The following is a 24,441-nucleotide window of genomic DNA, read 5'->3' on the forward strand; positions in this document are numbered from 1 at the left end:
ATAATCTTTCTATTTTAAAGGGTAAATTCATTAGAATCCACTTCGGCACTACGGGGAAGTTGGCTTCTGCAGATATTGAAACATGTGAGTAACAGGACCATTGACAATCAAAAGAGAGGCAAGTGATTTCATTTGCAGGAATATTTTGCAACAGTTAGTATGCATTGACTCTGCTGCCAGTGTTGCCAATGAGTCAATGCCGGGCTTACCCATAATCCAGTGTGCTCCATTTACATCAATCTCAGATTGATGGTTCTGTAGCACATTTGGGAATTCCTGTCTCTGAAGCAACTATGACACATTTTTTCCAGGGCAAACACTAGGGCTATTTATGGGTTCCTACAAGTTACCTGTAGGTTTACAATAAATTTCTGTGATTTGCTCTTGATCTGAGCTTTGGTTTTCCAAGGAAGCCCCATGACCACAGAGTCTGAGGTGATCTAAGGAAGGAAGGGATGTTAAGGGTTAATTATAATACAGAGGTCACAGGTCCCCAGAGGAAAAGTTTATTTTTCCTAGAGCAGATATGATTCAGTCTCTGATCTTAGATGGTAAGAACCTTGGGCAGTTGCCATACATGTTTGAAATTCATATATGCAGCACCAAAAGGACCATTCACCAAACTGAAATCTCAGTGGAGCCTTTATAATGCTCCCAGTTGTAGTCAAGACTCAGAGGTTCATTTAATACCTCAGCAGCATTTATATTTTCTCCTAATTCAATATCTATTCCCCTTTCTTTCTTTCCAGATCTTCTAGAAAAGTCTAGAGTTACTTTCCAGCTAAAGGCGGAAAGAAGTTACCATATTTTTTATCAGATCATGTCTAACAAGAAGCCAGAGCTAATTGGTAAGAAAGAATTTATATTTATTAGCTAGGAGTTATTCACTTTATTAATATCTTCTAATGTAAAATGTATGCCCTGAATTCTATGTACCCAGAAATGCTCCTGATCACCACCAACCCATATGACTATGCCTTTGTCAGTCAAGGGGAGATCACAGTCCCAAGCATTGATGACCAGGAAGAGCTGATGGCCACTGATGTAAGTTATATACAAAAACACACACACACTTATTTAAAAAATCCATTATGTATGTGGTTGCCTTAGTATGCAGTATAAATTCTCCTAAATAAGTTAGTCTCTTCTGTCCTAATCTTTGTTCTCTCATTTGTCCTGGCAGAGCGCGATTGACATCCTGGGTTTTAGTCCTGAAGAGAAAGTATCCATTTATAAGCTCACAGGGGCAGTAATGCATTATGGGAACATGAAATTCAAGCAAAAGCAGCGTGAGGAGCAAGCTGAGCCAGATGGCACGGAAGGTACCAAATGAGGCTCCATCTGGGTTCAAATTAGAGGATATGGCAAGAAAAAAAGCTTATTCTAAACTCAAATCTCCTTTGTAGCTGGACTTCTGAAGGGCATATACATATTTATACACATTGCATGCTTTCCTCGACCCCCTTCCTTCTTCACATGTCTGTACCTCCATCATTTCTATCTAGCCCAAATAAGTTAAAGTGAACCCTGATAAGCCACTTATAAGGAGATATCTTAAAAACCACAACCTGGGGGGTCAGATCTTTAGAAGGAGAACGAGATGGAATAGTGCTTCTGCTTTACCTTGGCAATGGTGTGTAGGTATATAAGATAACTCGATCTTCTGGTCTGTTTCAGCACTAACTAGGTAAACCTAGTCACTGGGAATTAGGGATCTACCCAAATACAGCTCAGGTGAAGGATGTTCCTAGACATCTGTGTGCATGTGGATGTTGTCTATATATTAACCTGTAGATAGTCTAGGCAGCAAATAAAATGAAAAAGGAACTGAGAAAAAAATCATATACTCTACATATGTATAGGATACAGAACATATAGGACCTATTGCGAAAGCTAAAGTTATCTGCTCCTTGAAGCCCTTCCTGACCTTCAGCTTGACGTGCCCTCTCCGTCCCCTAAACTTTTCAGCAGTTATTTTGTACCCAACATATGGTATTTATATGATAGTCATTGACAGAATTTTAGAGATTCTGTAGTAAAATTTAATTCCCACATTTTCAGATAAATAAGCTGATCCAATAAGGTGACATTGGGAGGAGCAAAACTAAGATAAGGATCCAAATTTTCTGTTAACCATCCCTAACAGTAAATATTAAGATGTATTTACCTTATCATTATCCCTCCAACTACCCCTGATGTGTCTTAAGAGCCAGGATTAAGGCTTGTGCCTTACATAAAAATATTTCCATAAATACTGAGCACATGTTTAAAGTTGAATTTCTCAAAAAACTGCTTGAAATAAATTACCAAAGACCAGGGTAACTGATTGACCACTTATTAGCAAGTACATCCTCTAATGTATAGAGAACCTCATCTGATCTTCTATAGGTTTATTTCTAGGTTATATTTAAGTAATAAAAAATGGATTGTAGAAAAATAGAAAGATAGATTAAAGAGGATATCTACCATTAAACATTCCTTGAATTGTATCTGCAGTTGCTGACAAGGCAGCCTATCTCCAGAATCTGAACTCTGCTGACCTGCTCAAAGCCCTCTGCTACCCCAGGGTCAAGGTCGGTAATGAGTATGTCACCAAAGGCCAGACCGTACAGCAGGTTAGTGAATGACCCCAATGAATCACGCACATCCCAGGCCTTTAATAATGCCAATAAACATTATTCCTTTAATAATGCCTTTAATAACACCGAAAACATTACTCTGTCCATGAAGGTGTACAATTCAGTGGGTGCTCTCGCCAAAGCCGTCTATGAGAAGATGTTCCTGTGGATGGTCACCCGCATCAACCAGCAGCTGGACACCAAGCAGCCCAGGCAGTACTTCATTGGGGTCTTGGACATCGCTGGCTTTGAGATCTTTGATGTGAGTTATCTCCATACTAATAAAAAGTGGGAGGAAGGTAATTTGGACTTTGATATGCTAGATATTATCATTATTCATTTACATTTGTGGTCTTCACTTTGCTTTCTCCAACACTGCTCCTAGACTTACCTCCAAAATATCTAGGAGGTGACAGTATATAATAGTAATAATAGCTAGCATTTGCTGAGAAGTCAGTGTATTTCTGGTACTATACTAAGCACTTCAAGGAGCTGGTAAAGTCACAAAGTCTGCCCAGAAAGCTCAGAAGGCTAAATAAACATTATCACCAATATCTGCCACCCCAGTCTTAATCAGGGTGGAAGAACAGTGACGGAACTGTTTGTCTCAATTGGCCATTTAAGTATAATAGAAAAAGACTGGTTAATGATTATGATGAATAATAAAACCTTCAGAATGGAACAGAGAATGTTTTGTGGACCATTTGGCCTTTTTGTATGCGGGAGTTTTTAAATTATTAGATTTTAAATAGTACTTTTTAATGAAAACAACTTGACCAAAAATCTGTCACAGAATTTTGAGACCCATTAAAACAAAGTGTAATGAAAAAAATTACCTCAGTTAACCTTCTAAACAACTTACCAAGAAGTAATAAATATTACTGCTAATTATTAATACATGTGGAGAAATTGAGATCGAGAAAGTCAAAACGCTTGCTAAAGACCATACAGCCATGTCAGGCAAAGCCGGGACAGGAACCAGCTCTGCAGTATTCGGTCCATACACAAGGCATCTCCCATGAAAGAGAGAGGGTCTACAGTAGAAGCATAGAGAATGTTCATAGTTTTCTCTTCCAGGCTGAGGTAACAAGTAACATTTCCCCTCTGGGGCATCAGCTTCATCATCTATAAAGGGATATAAATTGTAACAAAGACTCAGATCTTCAATTGCTATACCAGATCAGATCCCTACTTTCACAGACTTGTCAAGGAAGATTTGCCAAATTTTTGATATGACTAAAACAGAAATTAGATAAGCTTTCCTTAATAATGTGATAGTCAAAAGTAAAAATGTGAACTTTATCTTGAATTGGAGAGAGGGGGTGGTAAAAGAAGTGAGGTTTTCCAATAAATTACTTTCACCCTTAAATGTAAGCCATAACTCATAGGATCATGGTTGTACTTTTAATGGATATTATTGTCCATGCAATCTTAGAGAGAGAAGGAGATATATCTACCAGAACTCCCACTGTGTGACTAATAGCTATGCCTTTAAGAAATGCCCAGAAATCACAAAAAGGGTTCATGTCAAAAATAATAATTTTTCCCTGGGATTTTTAAAGACAAAACAATTAGTTTGGATTTTATTTCATTATTATATTCTACATGTTTTCAATAAAATATGTTTTTCAGTGATTAATTTTACTGCTATAAAATCTATTTAATGTTGGAAATTTTGTTTTGTGCAGTATAACAGCCTGGAGCAGCTGTGCATCAACTTCACCAACGAGAAGCTGCAGCAGTTTTTCAACCACCACATGTTCGTGCTGGAGCAGGAGGAGTACAAGAAGGAAGGCATCGAGTGGACATTCATTGACTTTGGGATGGACCTGGCTGCCTGCATCGAGCTCATCGAGAAGGTCTGTTTGATTTCTAAAGAAAGACTGAACTATAAGGATAACTTTTCCAAGTGTCTGTAGTGACTCTAGAAAGTATTGTTTTAATCTTAAATAGACTGATTTTAGAACCAATTAGAAAATTACTATTCAAAAATAACTTTCTGTTTTTAACTTTTACATGAGAGGGATCAGAATGTTTAGTTTCATTTTGTTTCAACCAATTTTGTTCTATTACTTACGCAAATCCAATTTTAAAGCAGCACTGAAGACCTTATTGATGATGTGCTTCACCAGAACTACCCTACTTGTTCTAACTCTCTCTCCACCATGATCTAATAGAAATAAGTCCTTTTTCCTAAATAAAAATTAATGCACAGGTAACACAGCTAGGGCTTATATGGAAGTTAATCTGTTTGGAAGTCAAGAAGTCAGATGGCTTATGCTTCTTCATAATCTATTTTAAGGAGATTAGATACACAAAATGTCTTAAATAAGGTTTGGGTTATTTATTCTGTTTAATTATGCATATAAATAAACATCATTCTAAGTAAGTGCTTTTCATAGCAAAATAAAACTTTGACAATAGGTTAATTCACTCAATAGGAAAAAAAGTATGAAAAAACCAGAACCTTATAACAGATCCCCCCTTCCCACATGCTGTGCTGACATCTGGAGTTTGTATTTAGCTCTTCTTTTAATAAAAACGATGCTGTGTAAAAAGAAAGAAGGACCCAATAATGAGGGTTGTATAAGGAGCCTCTGGGACAACCACAAACATATCAACATTCACATCATGAAGTGCCAAAAGGAGAAGAGAGCAAGAAATGGAAAACTTATGTGAAAAAATGACAGAAAACTTCTTTAACCTGGTGAAGGAAATACACACACAATCTAGGAAGCATGGAGAATCCCAAACAAGATAAATCCAAAGAGGGCCACACCAAGACACATCATAATTAAAATGCCAAAGGTTGTATACAAAAAGAGAATCTTAAAAGCAGCAAGAGAAAAACAGTTAGTGATGTACAAGGGAGCTCTCATAAGACTGTCCCCTGACTTTTCAACAGAAACTTTGCGGGCCAGAAGGGACTGGCAAAAAATATTTAAAGTGGTGAAAAGCAAGGACCTACAACCAAGATTACTCTACCTAGCAAAGCTATCATTTAAAATTAAAGGACAGATAAAGAGCTTCCCAGAAGAGAAAAAGCTAAAGGATTTCATCACCACCAAGTCAGTATTATATAAAATGTTCAAGGGTCTACTTTAAAAATAAAAAAATAAAAAAATATGAATAACATGGCAATAAATACATATCTATCAACAATCAAATCTAAAACAAAACAAAACAAATGAATAAGCAGAACAGAAACAGACTCAGATACAGAGAACATTTTGACAGTTGCCAGACAAGAGGGCTGTTGGGGGAACGGGTGAAAAAGGTGAAGGGATTAATCAGTACAAATCAGTAGTTTACGGGGATGTAAAGTATGGCATAGGAAATATACTCAATAATATTGTAAAAACTATATATGGTGTCAGATGGGTATGAGATTTACTGGGATGATCACTTAGTTATATAATGTCTAATGCCTGGGGTAGACACCTGAACCTAATATAATATTGCATATTAATTATAGTTAAAAAATAAAAATTATTTAAAGTAAAAATATGATGCTGTGCATTGAATGTGAAAAATGATGGAAAAGTTACTCTAGTGATAACTAAAGGACTTGAGCGATGACTCTGTTTTACTTTATAAATAAAATTAATTAGGGAATGATCATAATTTGATCAAGTGATAGCCACTATGTCTATATCTTTTGAGACTAGATAGGATGACACCAATGTCTGCTTTTCTGAATTCAGCCACTGGGCATCTTTTCCATCCTGGAAGAGGAGTGCATGTTCCCCAAGGCCACGGACACCTCCTTCAAGAACAAGCTGTATGACCAGCACCTGGGCAAGTCCAGCAACTTCCAGAAGCCCAAGGTTGTCAAAGGCAAGGCCGAGGCCCACTTCTCGCTGGTGCACTACGCGGGCACCGTGGACTACAACATTGCCGGCTGGCTGGACAAGAACAAGGACCCCCTGAACGAGACCGTGGTCGGGCTGTACCAGAAGTCTTCAATGAAGACTCTAGCCAGTCTCTTTTCCACATACTCTGGTGTTGAATCAGGTACTTTCTGTGCCCTTAATTTCACTTAAGCCTATTCCCACAGAATGCTCACATACCATTCCAGCCTATGGAATTCTACTTTAATTGATGGTTTGTTTGTTTGTTTTTACCTCAGAGGGTGGTGCAAAGAAAGGTGCTAAGAAGAAGGGCTCTTCTTTCCAGACCGTATCAGCTCTTTTCAGGGTAAAGTACAAATTAAATTTTTAAAAAAATCCTATTAAGTTTCTATGAATTATCACAATTATATCACTCAGAATAAATCAGGAGGGAATGGAATGTTAATAGAAATCACATCAAATATTCACTCTTGTCAGGATACAGCTAAAGCAATACTCCTATAGGGTCAGTGCTTTACCCATTACTCCTCATTATGATCATCTGATGTATTCAAGAATGTCAAAAAGTCCTTAGAAACTTTCACATTATATAATCAGGCTGATTTTGAAAGAAGCATAGCTGAACTTCAAAGCTATCCCTGTGGAAGGCTGTATCTTTATTCCACTAACATTGCCCTTGAGAATGTTCCTGAGTTCCTCTTTGAGAATAAGCCTGAGATACACTTTAAAACATCCTTCCACCAAAACACATCTTTGTCCTGTGAGGTGGATTTAAATTTTTGTAATAAATGAAAACCTAAAGCCAAGCCTAGTGACTTAGATGGATGACTGAGCTAGAAAATATCTCTTGAGGTTAACATAACAATAATTTTACTATAAATAATGTAGCTTTCTTAGGTGGCTTAAAAGCTGGCTCTTCTAAACAGGATTGTATTAAATATCTGGTCTAATGGCTGCTTTGTAAGAATTTGTATGGCTAAGCGTCATTCCTTTTAAAACTAAAATGCAGATCTAACCCATGAACTAAACAGGAAAAGTGTCCCGTTCTTTTTCTAAATACCAATCTGCATTATCTCACCCAACAGATTTTGGTTTCACCTTATCCTTATACATGTTTTCAAGATTAGAAACTCATTACTTTTGTTTATTTCCTAATGGTTAACTGAGATGGGGGCAGTAACTCTGCCTACTCGAAAAGTATATCTAAGAAACACTGAGAAATATTTACATGTGAGTTTTCTATGGTTGAGTAAACCACCATCTGTCAATACCAATTATTCTAATTCTGGAAAAAGTCCCCCATCTATGCTTCAGACTGTGGATCATTTGCAGGTACCTAAGATCCACCCACACAAGGTTATATAGTCTCATGATTTTAGACTCCTCAAAAAAATACAGGGAAAAAAAGATGTTACGGGTACCAGGGAATAATAAACTCAGGGAAGGAATGGCAAAAGTTGGAGCAATTGCTAACTCACTACTGTGACAATTATTAGCAGAGAGAGAGTTGAAAGAGACCTCAGAACTAATCTCAATTATTTTCAGATGAAGTCTGGAAAGACAAAAAGAATTTTGTAGAGTCAAGCAGTTCACTTGTGGCAAAGCCAAGCCAGTCTTTTGTCTCTTAATTCCCAGCCGAGAACACTTCCTGTGCATCAAGGCTACTGAATCTTCAGTTTGTTTATATGATAGCTCTGAAGTGTTATAACTTAATGTCTTGCAGAGCTGTGCTGTTTCCCAGTATTTTGGCCTTCTGGTTATTTGGCAGGCTAGAATCTTAATACCTTTAAAATACAGAGCAACAAAACCTCACAAATTTATATCTAATAGTTAAGAGAGTACATAGCTTAGTTCCATATAATTACAAAAGAGAAATCTGAGATAGAACTTTTTCATTAAATCTCTTCTATCTGGTTTTCTAGGAAAATTTAAATAAGCTGATGACCAATCTGAGAAGCACACACCCTCACTTCGTACGATGTATCATTCCCAATGAAACCAAAACTCCTGGTAAGATCTATGAGCATGAAGTAATCAAACAGGCGCAAGTTTGAAAATTCCATGCCCAGTAGTAAGCACTGATATATTTTTAGGGGCGATGGAGCATGAACTTGTCCTGCACCAGCTGAGGTGCAATGGCGTGCTGGAAGGCATCCGCATCTGCAGGAAGGGATTCCCGAGCAGAATCTTATATGGGGACTTTAAACAAAGGCCAGTCTCTCTCTGTTGTATTTCACTGAATGCTGTGAATATTTAATCATCTTAATTGTTATCCTTTGTTTATTATATTTCATGTATCCTGATTTGTAAGTATTATAAAATTAAGGAGCCAAATAAAATAGTTTTGTGGTGGTAGGACAGAACAGCAGGTTATAAGAGGTGGCGCTTCTTAAAAGTAGAAAGGAGGCATGCATGCACCAGACAACAAGAAAATGATATTGTTTTACCATCTGAACTTAAAGCACAGCTGATTTTCTAATTTTACTTTTTCTCTGAGTATTTTTTGACATTTCTTTTTTATATAACTTGATGTTCATTTATGATCACACATTCCTAACCCTTTCTTCTTTGACTGAACAGATACAAAGTTCTAAATGCAAGTGCTATCCCAGAGGGACAGTTCATTGACAGCAAGAAGGCTTCTGAGAAACTTCTAGGGTCTATTGATATTGATCACACCCAGTATAAATTTGGACATACAAAGGTATAGCTGTTATTTATTTACAGCTGATCCAAGTACCTTCTACCATCTCTGTGTCCCCTGTAGTATGCGGCATGCTTTGTGACTGTCCTTTTCTCTTCAAAGGTTTTCTTCAAAGCTGGCCTTCTAGGTCTTCTGGAAGAAATGAGAGATGACAAATTGGCTCAGATTATAACAAGAACTCAAGCTGTCTGTAGGGGATTCCTAATGAGGGTAGAATATCAGAAGATGTTGCAAAGGAGGTAACAACTATGCAGCATATCAGATTTGTAAGATCCCTTAAGGACCATCAGCCTTCCTCAGTCAATGACTTTTATTTTGTGGCTAAATTGTGCTCTTCACCCAGTTCTGAACTCACTCTTACAACACATCAGCTTTTGTTTATCCTCTCACACTTGGATTTGCTCCAGAATTTCTCCCCTCCCTCCACTTTCTCCCTTCCCACCCATCTCACATACAGCTGCAGGAATAACGTGTAGTAAGCACTATTTTCATCACATCATATCTCAGTTTGTGGTTCCCCAAGGTCTCACACATCAAATCCAAGTTACCTTGCGTGGCTGTCAAGCCCTCTCTACTCCCCACCTCATCTATCATTGCCGACCACACAGCCTTTGCAGCCAAGCTGAACAATTTGCTTATTATGTTCAGGTTTGCATAAGCCCTCTCCCCTCATCCTAACTTATCTATTTATGAATTCAAAACTTCCATTCTTCCTTTCTCTAATTAACCTCATTCAGCTCTATCTATACACACTACTGCATTCCCTGTCCTTACCCACACATTTTGCATTCATTTTGTTCCTAAGTACTTATTTAGGTCTGCATTACAAGTGGCCCCAAGTGCTTTACATGTGTCTACATTAAGATCTATGTCACAGTATCTGCCTTTTCAGAGTTATGGTTCTTATAAATTGGACTTACAAAAATAGAATTTCCATTTTAGAAAGCCTGAAGAAACATACACATTACTACAAGGAGTCAAACCTTGCCAATCTATTACTACAGTTTGCAGATGGGGTATCTTTTATTACTATTTTATAATTTTATTTAAATAAAACAAATTTTGGAGCTCAACCTGTGCTAAATGCCCTACAGTTACTAACAACTAAGCAAGTAAGAATGAGGCATTTGAAAAAAACCAGTGTATTATCTGAAGAAGCTAACAAAAGAAGTTTATAAACTGGGTAATTCAGTGGTGAGTTAAATAAGGGGAAAGGCCTCAAGGATGACATAATATAATACACAATAAGCTTAACTCAGGTGAGGCAATTCAGAAAGCAACCTATGCCATTTCATAGTTCACATCTATATGCCAACGGCCAAACAGCACAATCAATTCACAACTGCCACATCCACTCCCAAATCACTAATATTGTAATATCTCAAATGATCTTAAAATGGTACATGATGCTCATACATGTGAAGTATTCCCCTTCTAAAGTCAGTTTCTTTGCTAATTTGATAGGAACTTGAAAACCTAGAACTGTTCAATATGATCAGCACACATTAGCAAAGTGATTACACTGAGTGTGAGTGAGAAGCTGTGTGTGCATGCATGTGTGCATGTGTGAAGCCTGCATATAACATATACATAGTTTGATGTATCATTTATATATGGGGGCAATTAAAAGGGGAGTTTGTGTATAAAAAATAATAACATTGTCTCTAACTGTCAATCTACACTGATATTTCTGTGTCATTCCAGAGAAGCCCTTTTCTGCATCCAGTATAATGTACGTGCCTTCATGAACGTCAAGCACTGGCCGTGGATGAAACTGTTCTTCAAGATCAAGCCCCTGCTGAAGAGCGCGGAGACCGAGAAGGAGATGGCCACCATGAAGGAAGAGTTTCAGAAAACCAAAGATGAACTTGCCAAGTCAGAGGCAAAAAGGAAGGAACTGGAGGAAAAAATGGTCACACTCTTAAAAGAGAAAAATGACCTGCAACTCCAGGTTCAATCTGTGAGTACTCTATATTCTGAATGTACCATGTTACTGAGAAGCTTTTCTGGAATTCACACATAGTTTGGATTTACAAATGACCTTGACATGAAAAAGAAAATCTCAAGTTATTTTTTTAGTATTTCACTTAACAATATTTCTATGAGGAAGGCATAATTACTTCCAAATTAAAATGCAAAAGGAAAAACCGAAGAATGTATGTAACATATCACAAATTTAACATGAAGAAAGTAGTTTAAACACAAGCTCCCAATCTCATTTTATCTATTTGCCTTGCCTGCTTCATCCCAGACATAAAATATATTCCTATTTTTGAATACAAGTATATAAGATTATATTTAAATTCAAGAAAGACAGTTATTCTTATTCCTCTCTGTATCTTTTTCTCAGCCCCCAAGATTTAGCTCCATAAATTTATATGCAGTTCCTGAACTGAAATACCAGGGTATAAGGTAGAGCTAAGTGTATTCTATGATTTTTCCTTCCATACAGATGCCAAGTTCTTAAAGCCTCTGTTTATTGGGTCAGGAGGAAGTTGTAATTACAGTGGAGAGTAGGTTTGGCAGCTACACTCTGGCTAAACACAACTTTACTTGGTCCAACAAGCCCATCAATGTTATGAAGAAACCTGTGGAAAGAATAGCTTTCCTAAAAATTTTAAGCTATTTTCAACTTTTCCTTTTGATAACTTTACTTATATGAAAGTTACAGTTTCCCAAAAGCATAGGATCACAGTCTCTTCATCTTAACTTCTTTGGTAGGCATTATCATCAGTCAGTGAGCAAATATTTATTGAGTGTATCGCTGTTAAAAACAGATGCAAGAGAACCCTGGAAAGTCCCCATTATCACCCATCTAAGCATTTAAAAACCTTAACAAATGAATAAAACAGACACTGAAAAGTTAAAGAAATTCCCCAGGCCAGTGTAATCTAATAAGTTAGTGGCTGAACTAATTTGTGAGTCGTTTAGTACCTTGTAAAAATGTTATTGAGCTATATGGTTTCTCAAAATTACATATTCTTATATATTCTAAAATTCATTTTGAGACTAAGTTAATTCTTAAAATGGAAATGAAAATTTCAGATAATTATAGCACTGTTTTGAACTATCAGGAAGGTTTTGTAAGTATAAAATGCTGCATGGAAATGTATTCATAGGCATAAGTTCTTTTTCTTTTCTTTTTAAAATTCAACCTAGTATATAATTAGTTGCTTGAATTGAGTAGCAAATGCTCTAAAACAAAACTAATCAATTTGACTAAGTCAAAATCTTTACATGGGTATATTACAGCTGAAATGCTCTTAGAAATAATTTATTCTAACCACCTTACTTACATATGAGATAACTGAATGTAAGAGGAATAAAGCAATAAAGATCATACATATGGAGACAAGTTTGGGACAAAAACCCAAGCTTCCTTTGGTCCTTTCACTCTTACATGCACTACGTCTTAAAATAGTCAATTGTTTCAGTCTAATTATTTTTCAACCCTGGCTGGTGTGGCTCACTGGATTGAGCCCTGGCCTGCAAACCAAAAGGTCGCTTGTTTGATTCCCAGTCAGGACACATACCTGGGTTGCAGGCCATGCGAGAGGCAACCAATCAATGTTTCTCCCCCCCTTTTTCTCCCTTCCTTCTCCTCTCTCTCACTCTCTCAAAAAAAAAAAAAAATATATATATATATACATATATATTTATATATTTATATAATCTTTTTAAAAAATGAGAAGATAAAACTTTAAAACATTATTTTTCAGACTAATTTGCTTTTAAATTAGTCTTACTTCTAATAACCTGCATTTCTCCAGAACATGTAATAATATTCAATTACATTTGATATATTCATACTGAAAAATTCATCAAAATTCAATGAACACTACAATTTTGAGCAAGAACAAGTTCAAAATAAGTAACAAATACATTAACTATCTCACGGAATCTCCCCACAGGAAGCAGATAGCTTGACTGATGCAGAGGAAAGATGTGACCAGCTGATTAAAAACAAAATCCAGCTGGAGGCCAAAATCAAAGAGGTGACCGAGAGAGCGGAGGACGAGGAAGAGATCAATGCTGAGCTGACGGCCAAGAAGAGGAAACTGGAGGATGAATGTTCAGAGCTGAAGAAAGACATAGATGACCTTGAGCTGACACTGGCCAAGGTTGAAAAGGAGAAGCATGCCACAGAGAACAAGGTGTGGAACATATTCTGTTATACTCTATAGGGGTTCTACTCCAACAAGCTGCTTTAAAGTAGAGACATTCTCTTCTTTAACTTTCTAGGTGAAAAACCTCACGGAAGAGATGGCAGGCCTGGATGAAACCATAGCTAAGCTGACCAAGGAGAAGAAGGCCCTGCAAGAGGCCCATCAGCAGACCCTGGATGACCTGCAGGCAGAAGAGGACAAAGTCAACACCCTGGCCAAAGCCAAAATCAAGCTAGAGCAGCAAGTAGATGATGTAAGTGTATTTTTAATAATCCTTTGAAAGATTTTTTAAAACATTCTTTCAACTTTTAACAAAATTTTACCTTCTTACTAGCTTGAAGGGTCTCTAGAGCAAGAAAAGAAAGTTCGAATGGATCTAGAAAGAGCAAAGAGGAAACTGGAGGGTGACTTAAAATTAGCCCAAGAATCTACAATGGATGTAGAAAATGACAGACAGCAACTTGATGAAAAACTTAAAAAGTAGGAACTCCAGAAAATAATTCTATGTGATATCATCTTTACATTCATATGGGTACTAATATGTCTTGTTCTTCTTTCTAAAGGAAAGAATTTGAAATTAGCCACCTGCTAAGCAAAATTGAAGATGAGCAAGCAGTAGAAACTCAACTACAGAAGAAGATCAAAGAGTTGCAGGTGAGTCATCTCACCTCCATTTTCCTGTGCCCTAAAAAACCTGAGATTGAGATGAATTAATGTTAATGTGCTTGTGTCCCTCCCAGGCACGCACTGAGGAGCTGGAGGAGGAAATAGAGGCAGAGCGGGCCTCTCGGGCCAAAGCCGAGAAGCAGCGCTCTGACCTCTCCCGGGAACTGGAGGAGATCAGCGAGCGGCTGGAAGAGGCTGGGGGCGCCACTTCGGCCCAGGTTGAGATGAACAAGAAGAGGGAGGCTGAGTTCCAGAAAATGCGCCGGGACCTGGAGGAGGCCACCCTGCAGCACGAAACCATGGCGGCCACCCTGAGGAAGAAGCACGCGGACAGTGTGGCTGAACTTGGGGAGCAGATAGACAACCTGCAGAGGGTCAAGCAGAAGCTGGAGAAGGAGAAAAGTGAGCTGAAGATGGAAATCGATGACCTGAGCAGTAATTCAGAGTCCATTTCCAAAGCCAAGGTACCCAATACTGTCTCTAAATGAGGTTAAATGAAAACTTATAAGAACACCCATGTTCTCTGCCATTAAACATTGTTTGCAGGTAGTTTATAGCACTAATCTAATATTCTCTGTTCTAATATATTCCATTCTATTTCATTTTTTAAATGCTGGATATGACCCACTAAGATTATTTCACAATCCATTTTAAGCAAGTGTCAGTCTTATTAGGGTTGATGAATGGGCTCCAACAATGACCTCTTTAGGGACACTATGCACTCACCAAGCTTGAATCCCAGCATGTTCCATAGAGTTGGTGCCATAACCTTCTATTCATACAACATAAATTTATTCACTCTAAAAATATTTTAAGAATCAAATTTTAACTTTTTTACTACATACAATGCCTCATCCCTCGCTGCCACATATCCCCTAGGGAAACCTTGAAAAGATGTGCCGCACACTAGAGGACCAAGTGAGTGAACTGAGATCAAAGGAAGAAGAGCAGCAGCGGCTGATCAGCGACCTGACGGCTCAGAGAGCTCGCCTGCAGACGGAAGCAGGTAAAGACCTTTCTTTGAATCCTGAAACCCTGTATGAGACAGAACCGATTCCAGAGGTTCTTAATCTCAATAATGCCGTTTTAGAGGAGAAATAAACAAACTATCAGAATTTGCTGAGCAGGTCAGAAAGAAAAAAATAAGCAAGAATCAGCAAGCTAGTTTACTTGTTACACTCCTATGGAACTCTGCTCTTTAATGTCCAGTTCTAAGTAGTTCTATGATACCCAGAAGTATAGATTCGATATATACACATGCGAGGTCTGTTCAGAAAAAGTCCAACCATTGTTAATATAACAAGAATAGTGTTCAACATCGGTGTAACCTGGCAGCCAAGGAGAGTGGACTGGAATGCACATGTGTGAACAACGATGACTTCACTGTACTAGTTTGCGGGGGGCGGGGGGGATAGATACCATTGGGTGAGCACGTGTACTGTGTGGTCATCATATTCAAAATGAGCAAGGAGAGCAACAAATCTACATCAAATTTCGCATTAAGCTTCAACATCCCTCTGTGGAAATCATCTGGATAATTCAGAAGGCCACAGCTATGGGCAACTGGTGACTGGCAGCTTCATCACGACAATGCACCCACTCATGTATCATTTCTTGTGCTGAGTATTTTGGTGAAATAACAAATCACCCAGGTGACTCAGTCTCCCTACAGCCCAGATTTAGCACCCCGTGACTTCTGACTTCTCCAGAAAATAAAATCTTTGAAAGGGAAGAGATTTCAGATTACCGATGAGGTTTAGGAAAATATGATAGGGCAACTGATGGCAACTGGGAGAACTGTGTGAGGTCCCAAGGTGCCTACTTTGCAGGGGACCGAGGCATCATTGTCCTATGCACAATGTTTCTTATATCTTTTATCTTCTTCAATAAATGTCTTTTTCATATTACATGGCTGTATACCTTCTAGACAGACCTCATATATATAAATATGAAAAAGCTTTAGGCTAATTTTTAATACCATTACAAACTTCTTTACTTCTATTATTCTTAGGTGAATATTCCCGACAATTAGATGAGAAAGATGCTTTAGTCTCTCAGCTTTCAAGGAGCAAACAAGTATCTACTCAGCAGATTGAGGACATGAAACGTCAACTAGAAGAAGAAACTAAAGTGAGTTTTATCTAAGATATTCTTGGCTAATCGAATCTAAACATGTCCAGTTAGGTTCTACTTTGAATGTGTAAATTAAACATCACTGAATAAAATAATGTAAGTCACTAAACTGGAACTTCCCCAGGCCAAGAACGCCCTGGCCCACGCTCTGCAGTCCTCCCGCCACGACTGTGACCTGCTGCGGGAGCAGTATGAGGAGGAGCAGGAAGCCAAGGCCGAGCTGCAGAGGGCAATGTCCAAGGCCAACAGCGAGGTTGCCCAGTGGAGGACCAAGTATGAGACGGACGCCATCCAGCGCACAGAGGAGCTAGAGGAGGCCAAGTACGTGCTGTGAACTCTGGGGGAGGAAAATGACATGGTTTCTTAACTGCCCAACTCAGCAACTCCCAGAAACAGTTGTGATGATATTGACGATGGTGGTAACATAACAAAAGCAGAAGGTAACATTTTCTGAGTGCATACTGTATGTCACATGCCATGTATACATTAGCTCATTTAGTTTTCATAGCGACATTTGTTGGTATTATTATTCTTAGTCCTATTTACAGATGAAGAAGTTGAGACTGTGAGAGGTTAACCAACTAACCAAGGGCATATGATAAATGGTATAGCTGGGATTAGAACCAGATGTTCTGACTCAAGAGCCCACCTTAAGCACTGTAGTAGAAAGGGATAGGCCTTAAATCTCATGTTAGAGGCCATCAAACAATTCATAATGTCCAGGATTGGTTTAAATAAAGTAAAGCCTTAGTCTGTGTACAGGTCAAAGGGGACCTTCACACAGATCTTCTTGGGCATCAGGGCTAAAGACTTACCTCAATCTTAAGAATGTATAGTTGGCACACAATTGGGAATTAAAAATGTAGGTGATTCAGAAGGGGAAACAAGACTGTCTTCGCTTAAACTGATGAGTTGTTCTGACCTTTCCATCAACTTCTTTCCTTGGTGAGATTGTTCAAATATGATTAGAAGAAACTGGCTATTTTTCTTTAGGGAAAAAATACCTAAAGTGAAATGGAAACTTTGAGAAAGCAAATATGCTCACTATATTTTTGTCCAATAAAATATCTGGTTAGCCTCAAATAGTTTTTGGAGATGAGATCTATAAATCAATCAATAAAATTGTCCTGGCCATACATTCTCCACAGTCATATTAATTCAGAAGGCCTGAAAATTCTGAATTACTTATGCAGTAAGATACATGGAGCACTAACAGCAGTCTCTAAAAATTCTATAGCGTACCAAAGACTTGAACCCAACTGTTCACCATTTTGGACCTTTTCATATAGTTTATCAGTCTAGAACGGAGTTCTGGCTACCAGGTTTGAAAACCATGTTATTTGCCATGGAAACAGGACTGTAATTGGAGGCCAAGAAAGTTACTACTTGCTTACTCTTCTTAAATGCCTGGCTAACTTTTCAGGAAGAAGCTGGCCCAGCGGCTGCAGGAAGCTGAGGAACATGTAGAAGCCGTGAATGCAAAGTGTGTTTCCCTTGAGAAAACGAAGCAGCGGCTCCAGAATGAGGTGGAGGACCTCATGCTGGATGTGGAGAGATCTAACGCTGCCTGTGCAGCTCTGGATAAGAAGCAAAGGAACTTTGACAAGGTGGCCCAGCCTGCTTAAACTTTACCCATGTTCCATTAGGTCTCCCTTTCTCCTTGCATTGGCTGATGACACTGCTTTTCAGGTCCTATCAGAATGGAAACAGAAGCATGAGGAAACTCAGGCTGAACTTGAGGCCTCCCAGAAGGAGTCCCGTTCTCTCAGCACTGAGCTGTTCAAGATCAAGAATGCCTACGAGGAATCCCTAGATCAACTTGAAACCCTAAAGAGAGAAAATAAGAACTTGCAGCGTGAGTACTCCTGAACTTACCTACCCCACGGAGCCCGACTGGACCTTTCCTTGTGACCACCAAATCATCACTTCTCTCTTGTCTGTTCACCCACAGAGGAGATTTCTGACCTCACTGAGCAAATTGCTGCAGGTGGGAAGCAAATCCATGAATTGGAAAAAATAAAGAAGCAAGTGGAACAAGAGAAATGTGACATTCAGGCTGCCTTAGAGGAAGCAGAGGTATGTACATTTTGCTACATTGTAAGGGGAAAAAAATCAAAGACAAACATCAGTGAAAACACTCAAAGTAGGCAGTGATACTGTAAAATATATATCTTATCACCGAGCCAGTGATAAGCTGAACTTGTATGATCTTTATGAAGGACAATTTGGCAGTAGTAATCAAAAGTCTTAAAAATGTAAATACTATGACCCATCAATTCTATTTCTAAGAAAATAATCTTAAGTGGACACAAAAGTGTCCAATCCATGAACAAGATTAAGAAAATTATGGAACATCATACAATGCAATTCTATACAGAGATTGAATATAATTATTGTAATATGGAGGAATATTTATTTATGGTAGATAATTTTTAAAGCAATATGCATGTTTGCACATACAATATAATTTTATTATGTAGAACTATATATAAATAGGAAAAATGTACCACATTAAAATGGTTATCTCTGAGTGGGGGCACAACATGAGGGTTTTTTTCCTTTGTTTTTATATATTGCCCCATGTTGTTCTATAGTGAACATGTATTATGTAATCAGAAAATAACATGTTTTAAAATTGAGAATTTCTGTAAGATCACACATGAACATTTTAATTTATAAAACAGATTAAGAGTTCACATATGTTTAATCATATAATTTTTGTCAGTACTTACATGAATAATATTTGTATAGCACTTTAGACTTTACAGAGCACCTTTATTACAAAACTGCCCTGCATAACCCATGATTGAATAAACAAAAGAACAATTTACCTAGCAGGGTCCTGGAACTACTGTATTGTACTTTGTAAAATTACATAAACTAATGTTAATAAGTTTGGCTCACAATATATTCCAAATATTCAAGTTATTTTCTATTATTAATTGATCACTGTTTTGGCAAGGCATCTCTTGAACATGAAGAAGGAAAGATCCTGCGCATCCAGCTGGAGTTGAACCAAGTCAAGTCTGAAATTGACAGGAAAATTGCTGAAAAGGATGAGGAAATTGACCAGCTTAAGAGAAACCACGTTAGAGTTGTGGAGTCGATGCAGAGCATGCTGGATGCTGAGATCAGGAGCAGGAACGATGCCATCCGGATCAAGAAGAAGATGGAAGGAGATCTGAATGAAATGGAAATCCAGCTGAACCACGCCAACCGTTTGGCTGCAGAGAGCTTGAGAAACTACAGGAACACCCAAGGGATCCTGAAGGTACATGAGTCCACAGTTAATAATTCAGATAAGTCGGGCAAGTTACTGGTCTTCCATTCCTTTAAACACCTTGTTAAACCATCCTTTCTTTTTTTTAAGAAAATTATACAGCTCATAATATGGAGGTAAGTTAAGTACATACAGAATATAATATTTTTAAAGAATTTTATATAAAAGAACAAATAGAAGCCCAGAGATAAAGAATGATATGAGAGTAAGTGAAAGACTTTGGCACCAATGGGCCTGATGCTGAGTCTCAGTTTTGTCACTTACTAGCTGTCTGGTTTTAGGCAAGTCATTTAACCTCTCAAAACCTCTGTTTCTCCGACTACAAAATAAGAGTGAAACTACCCACCTCATAGGACCCAATGAGACAAGAGATATCAAGGACTGGGTATAGCATATGGAAAATGCTCCATAAATGATACACATTAGGACTCGCACATGAAAAAATAACGTTAATGTCATAAATAAAACAAGAATCTGTCTCCTGACAAGTTTTTCTTATCTGAGTTAGTGGCATCACCATATCCCTACTATCACCTGTCATTTCCTGTTCCCGGCACCAGTACATTCTTCCAGTTCATCTGCAAGGATGTTCATATCCTCCTCAGAGTGTCTACAGCATTGTTTTTTTTTTACTGAACAGGATACCCAGCTACACCTGGATGACGCTCTCCGGGGCCAGGAGGACCTGAAGGAGCAGCTGATGATGGTGGAGCGCAGAGCCAACCTGCTGCAGACTGAGGTGGAGGAGCTGCGGGCATCTCTGGAGCAGACGGAGAGGAGCAGGAAAATTGCAGAACAGGAGCTGCTGGACGCCAGTGAGCGTGTCCAGCTCCTGCACACCCAGGTGGGACGCTCACATCACACAAATGTCAGTGTGTTGTTAAGTGATGGATCAGAATTATTGTGTTCAAGTACTCCACTTTTATAAATATATGTATGTTTAGAAGGATGGGCGATATGCTCTAAAATATTAATTGCCGTTATCTTGGGGTGTGGGTTTATACATGTTTTTATGTGTCAGTTCCTATGTGTCTTTTTTTAGGTTTTCTATCCCCTCAAAAAGAGGGTATTACTTTTTTATTTAAAATATAAGGCTTTGTTCTTTATTTTGAAAACCATGATTTGGACTACATATGAATAAAGATATCTGTTGACTTCAAAATCTGAACATGTTTCCCATCAGGGGCCCTTCGACATTCAGTGCTGTGGTGTTTATTGCCCCTGTGCCTGGCAGAACACTCAGCATCCCGGACTTGCCCAGACATTAAATACACTAGTACCCTCTACTCATTCTGACAACCAAATGCATCTATGCCCAAACACTTCCAAACACTCACTGTGGCAGCAGTGCTTCCCTTTGAGAACGACTGGGTTAAAATTTTAAGAAAATGTTTTCATAAGACTAATCCAGCATTCCCCGAGGGGCCAAAGCATGAATGTTCACAGAGAAGAGATTCCTCCAACTAAGAAACTCCCAGTGCCAGGCACTCACAAAAAGAATCTCTTCTTTTCTAATATTTCCAACATTTTAAGGATAGAATACCAGTGATGTCTAGTTTAAATATAACTGAAAGAGCAATTAATTAATCTAGACATTTTTAAATCTCATAAGTCCTTATGCATAAATCAGATGGACCTTGGGGCAATGGTGGAAGGGGAGAGTGGTTCCAACCTTGCAAATAATTATTTTGCACTGAAAAAATATTTAAAGCTTAGTGAAATGTTGCCATTAGTCTCTTGCATGAGCCAACAGTGAGACATTTATAAAATCCCAAGAGGGCAAAATGCGAATCTTACTAATTCCCACTATTTTTAACAGAACACCAGCCTGATCAACACCAAGAAGAAATTAGAAAACGATGTTTCACAACTCCAGAGTGAAGTGGAAGAAGTAATTCAAGAGTCACGCAACGCAGAAGAGAAGGCCAAGAAGGCCATCACTGATGTGAGCTGAGGGCAGCGTAGTGGTGGTCAGATTTGAATCTTGATGTGCTATCTCAGATCTCTGAATGGTTTTCATTTGCTGCTAATTAGGCGGCCATGATGGCTGAGGAGCTGAAGAAGGAGCAGGACACCAGCGCCCACCTGGAGCGGATGAAGAAGAACCTGGAACAGACGGTGAAGGACCTGCAGCACCGTCTGGATGAGGCTGAGCAGCTGGCCCTGAAGGGCGGGAAGAAGCAGATCCAGAAACTGGAGGCCAGAGTGCGTGTCTCAATATCTCCAAATCTGAGAAGGGAAAAAGGGCCCTCCCTCTCCTCTTCTCTCTTCCTACCTATTGACTCCCATCATTGTCCTGGGGCTGTGGACATCTACCTAATACCTTCAGTAGGTCTTGAGCTAATTAACATCCTCCAAGACTGACTCTATAACTATCTTTCTTGGGTGCAGGTACGTGAGCTTGAAGGAGAGGTGGAAAATGAACAGAAACGCAATGCGGAAGCTGTTAAAAGTTTGCGGAAACATGAGAGGAGAGTAAAGGAACTTTCCTATCAGGTAAGGTAATAGTTTTCTAGAATATTCAGGCTTCCTGCCCACTGGGAAATGGGAAGTCTGGTGATGATTTATGTGTCACTCACAAATAAGATACACATTAACTTGGTACATGTAAGGGCAAATGACACAGCTGCTTCTCACAGACCTATATTATACTAAGCTTGGAAAATCAGGAAGGCCTTTAGATAAAAGCGTTAAGAGAGGAAATAATATAAAGCCAGATAAATGGGTATCTCTCCTGTTTTTTAAACTTGGGTAGATTGCTTAACATTCTAAACCTTAGTTTCATTACCTATAAAATAACAACATCTCTTCAGAATAGGAATGGCTGGAAAAGATGTGTACAAAGTCTTATTTCATTGAGGTGAATGCAGATCATTTTTTTCAAATTTTCAGACTGAGGAGGACCGCAAGAATGTTCTCCGGCTGCAGGACTTGGTAGATAAATTACAGGCAAAGGTGAAATCATATAAGAGACAAGCTGAGGAGGCTGTAAGTATCTAGAAGAAGAAAACTTTGTGGGGGGGGGGTAGAAAGTGTACAAAAAGAATATGTTAATGAAAAAGAAGATAAGATAAGAATATACAATTCATATTTTAAGAGAGATGATTTTATAAACACAAATTTACCCCCAAACCCCAATTACACAGTAAGACTTCAAGAGGAGATATTTTTATTATTAAACAATTTGTAAGGTTTGGGGGATGAAGAAAGGGAAGTTCTAACTAACCCACCTTACTTGATAGCTGTGAAGAATGCACAGTAGAAACTCTAACTAATACCACGGTAAGTGCTCCTCTCCTTCTAGGAATGCACAAACTCAAGTGTTTTCAAAAGCCAAACTTAAATCTTTTACCCCAACCAACTTAGCCGCTCACTACCAGTATCATTATCAGGGACTCCTCTCTCCACATTGCTACGGAGCATTAAGGGCACGCTGTAAGATTCTCCGTCTTCCCTTTTCTGACTTGTTTCCAATCTTCCCGACACAATGGAGTGGGCAGGAGTAGGTAGGAAGTAGGGAAAGAAGAGAAGAAAGGGAGAGGCACAAATAGTAAGTTCAACCAACAGAGGCATACTTTCTTCCTAGCCCCACTTTTTCCTTTTCTCATATACCAGAGTCAGAATATATGGCAAAAATATTTAAAGTGGGATTTCCCCAGTTATAATTTGACCTTACATTTACTTACTAAACTGTAATGGAGGGTACCTGGGTCTCTTCCTTCTTTCCACCTAGCCCATATATCATAAGTAAATTTAATGTTTGTATGGGTTCGACATAATAAGATTTCCCCTTTCATTTTAAATGATATCTTCTCTCATTCTTTAAAGTGAAAAATGTAACTGAAGTTTCAAGTTCTGTCCAGATTTGAAGTCAGATATGGCCAATGACCATAGAAGGAAATATCTGAGTTGGAAGAAATAATCCTGTTTGATGACAAATGCAATGAGAAACATAAAGTCTAATTTTCACATTTTTATTTCTATTCTCAGGAGGAGCAATCCAATGTCAACCTGTCCAAGTTCCGCAAGCTGCAGCACGAGCTGGAGGAGGCCGAGGAGCGGGCGGACATCGCCGAGTCCCAGGTCAACAAGCTGCGGGTGAAGAGCCGCGAGGTGCACACAAAAGTCATAAGTGAAGAGTGACTGTGCCCTGATGCCATGGGATGACTGAAGAGAGGCACAAAATGTGCTATATTTGGTCACTTACTTTTTGATGTTTATTCTTCTCTTAATGTTGAGTAAATAAAAACTACAGTAAACTTATCAATTAAACCAGGCTGTCCCTTTTATTTCTAAAATTACTCTTAAATACAGTCCTTACCTAGCTATTATCTTGAATATTATACATGGCTTTGCAGAGCATTCACTATTCTGTATCTCCATCAACATCCAGCATCCCCTTTCCCACCCCTCCTACCATATAATTATCTTTTGCTGGTCTTGATTTTATTAAATCTCTAAATTGTTAAAAATTACTACACACCTGATGAGCCTGCCTATTCAGACAAGACCCATTGATTTATTCACTCCACAATAGTTATTGAGCATCTACTATGTGCCAGGCACTGCTCTAAATTCTGAGGGTATAGTAGTGAACATGGTTCCTGTCCTCTGGGTGCTTATATTCTACAAGGAGAGAAACGCAATCAACAAATAAGAAGCTATGTAATAAGTCAAATGATAAGTGTTAATGGGAAATTAAAAAGTATGGGGGAAAACTGTACTTTGTAGAGTAGTCAAGGGAGGTCTCTCTAATACGACTACATCTGAGCAGAGACCTGAAGGAAGCAAGAGAGTAAGCCAAGTAAGTATATGAGGGCAGAGGGAACAACAGAAAATGCAAAGGCCCTGAGGCAGAGTCAGAGAGAAGGCCAGTAGGGCTGGAGAATGAGCAAGATAGAGTTATGACATAGAGAGGAGCCAGGGGCCCAGAGATCATGGAGGGCCCAAGAACTGCCTAAGGAGGACTTTGGTCTCTACTCAGAGTGAGACAGGAACGCTTTGGAGAGTTTTGAGCACAGGA

General features: G+C 38.6%; 1 protein-coding gene across 2 annotated transcripts in view; it reads left to right on the top strand.

The window, feature by feature from the left end:
* Positions 1–23,690, top strand: part of MYH8 (myosin heavy chain 8) — a 29,554-nt gene extending 5,864 nt beyond the window's left edge. For both annotated transcript variants that reach the window (XM_090290941.1, XM_090290942.1), the window contains exons 8-39: positions 21–84; positions 750–848; positions 941–1,044; positions 1,184–1,322; positions 2,497–2,615; positions 2,731–2,880; positions 4,307–4,477; positions 6,323–6,632; positions 6,748–6,815; positions 8,392–8,479; positions 8,563–8,680; positions 9,050–9,173; positions 9,276–9,412; positions 10,878–11,133; positions 13,085–13,327; positions 13,416–13,592; positions 13,674–13,819; positions 13,903–13,993; positions 14,080–14,469; positions 14,885–15,011; positions 16,017–16,135; positions 16,263–16,459; positions 17,562–17,745; positions 17,828–17,993; positions 18,090–18,214; positions 19,101–19,409; positions 20,059–20,262; positions 21,238–21,363; positions 21,453–21,623; positions 21,810–21,914; positions 22,311–22,406; positions 23,409–23,690. In XM_090290941.1, coding sequence (XP_090147067.1) covers positions 21–84; positions 750–848; positions 941–1,044; positions 1,184–1,322; positions 2,497–2,615; positions 2,731–2,880; positions 4,307–4,477; positions 6,323–6,632; positions 6,748–6,815; positions 8,392–8,479; positions 8,563–8,680; positions 9,050–9,173; positions 9,276–9,412; positions 10,878–11,133; positions 13,085–13,327; positions 13,416–13,592; positions 13,674–13,819; positions 13,903–13,993; positions 14,080–14,469; positions 14,885–15,011; positions 16,017–16,135; positions 16,263–16,459; positions 17,562–17,745; positions 17,828–17,993; positions 18,090–18,214; positions 19,101–19,409; positions 20,059–20,262; positions 21,238–21,363; positions 21,453–21,623; positions 21,810–21,914; positions 22,311–22,406; positions 23,409–23,561 — 5,076 coding nt within the window. In that variant the 3' untranslated portion in view covers positions 23,562–23,690. The remainder of the gene's footprint in view (positions 1–20; positions 85–749; positions 849–940; positions 1,045–1,183; positions 1,323–2,496; positions 2,616–2,730; positions 2,881–4,306; positions 4,478–6,322; positions 6,633–6,747; positions 6,816–8,391; positions 8,480–8,562; positions 8,681–9,049; positions 9,174–9,275; positions 9,413–10,877; positions 11,134–13,084; positions 13,328–13,415; positions 13,593–13,673; positions 13,820–13,902; positions 13,994–14,079; positions 14,470–14,884; positions 15,012–16,016; positions 16,136–16,262; positions 16,460–17,561; positions 17,746–17,827; positions 17,994–18,089; positions 18,215–19,100; positions 19,410–20,058; positions 20,263–21,237; positions 21,364–21,452; positions 21,624–21,809; positions 21,915–22,310; positions 22,407–23,408) is intronic.
* The last annotated feature ends 751 nt before the right edge of the window (positions 23,691–24,441 follow it).

The sequence above is a fragment of the Furipterus horrens genome, unplaced genomic scaffold, assembly GCF_987537825.1.
Source record: "Furipterus horrens unplaced genomic scaffold, mFurHor1.1.pri manual_scaffold_11, whole genome shotgun sequence".
Classification (NCBI taxonomy): domain Eukaryota; kingdom Metazoa; phylum Chordata; class Mammalia; order Chiroptera; family Furipteridae; genus Furipterus; species Furipterus horrens.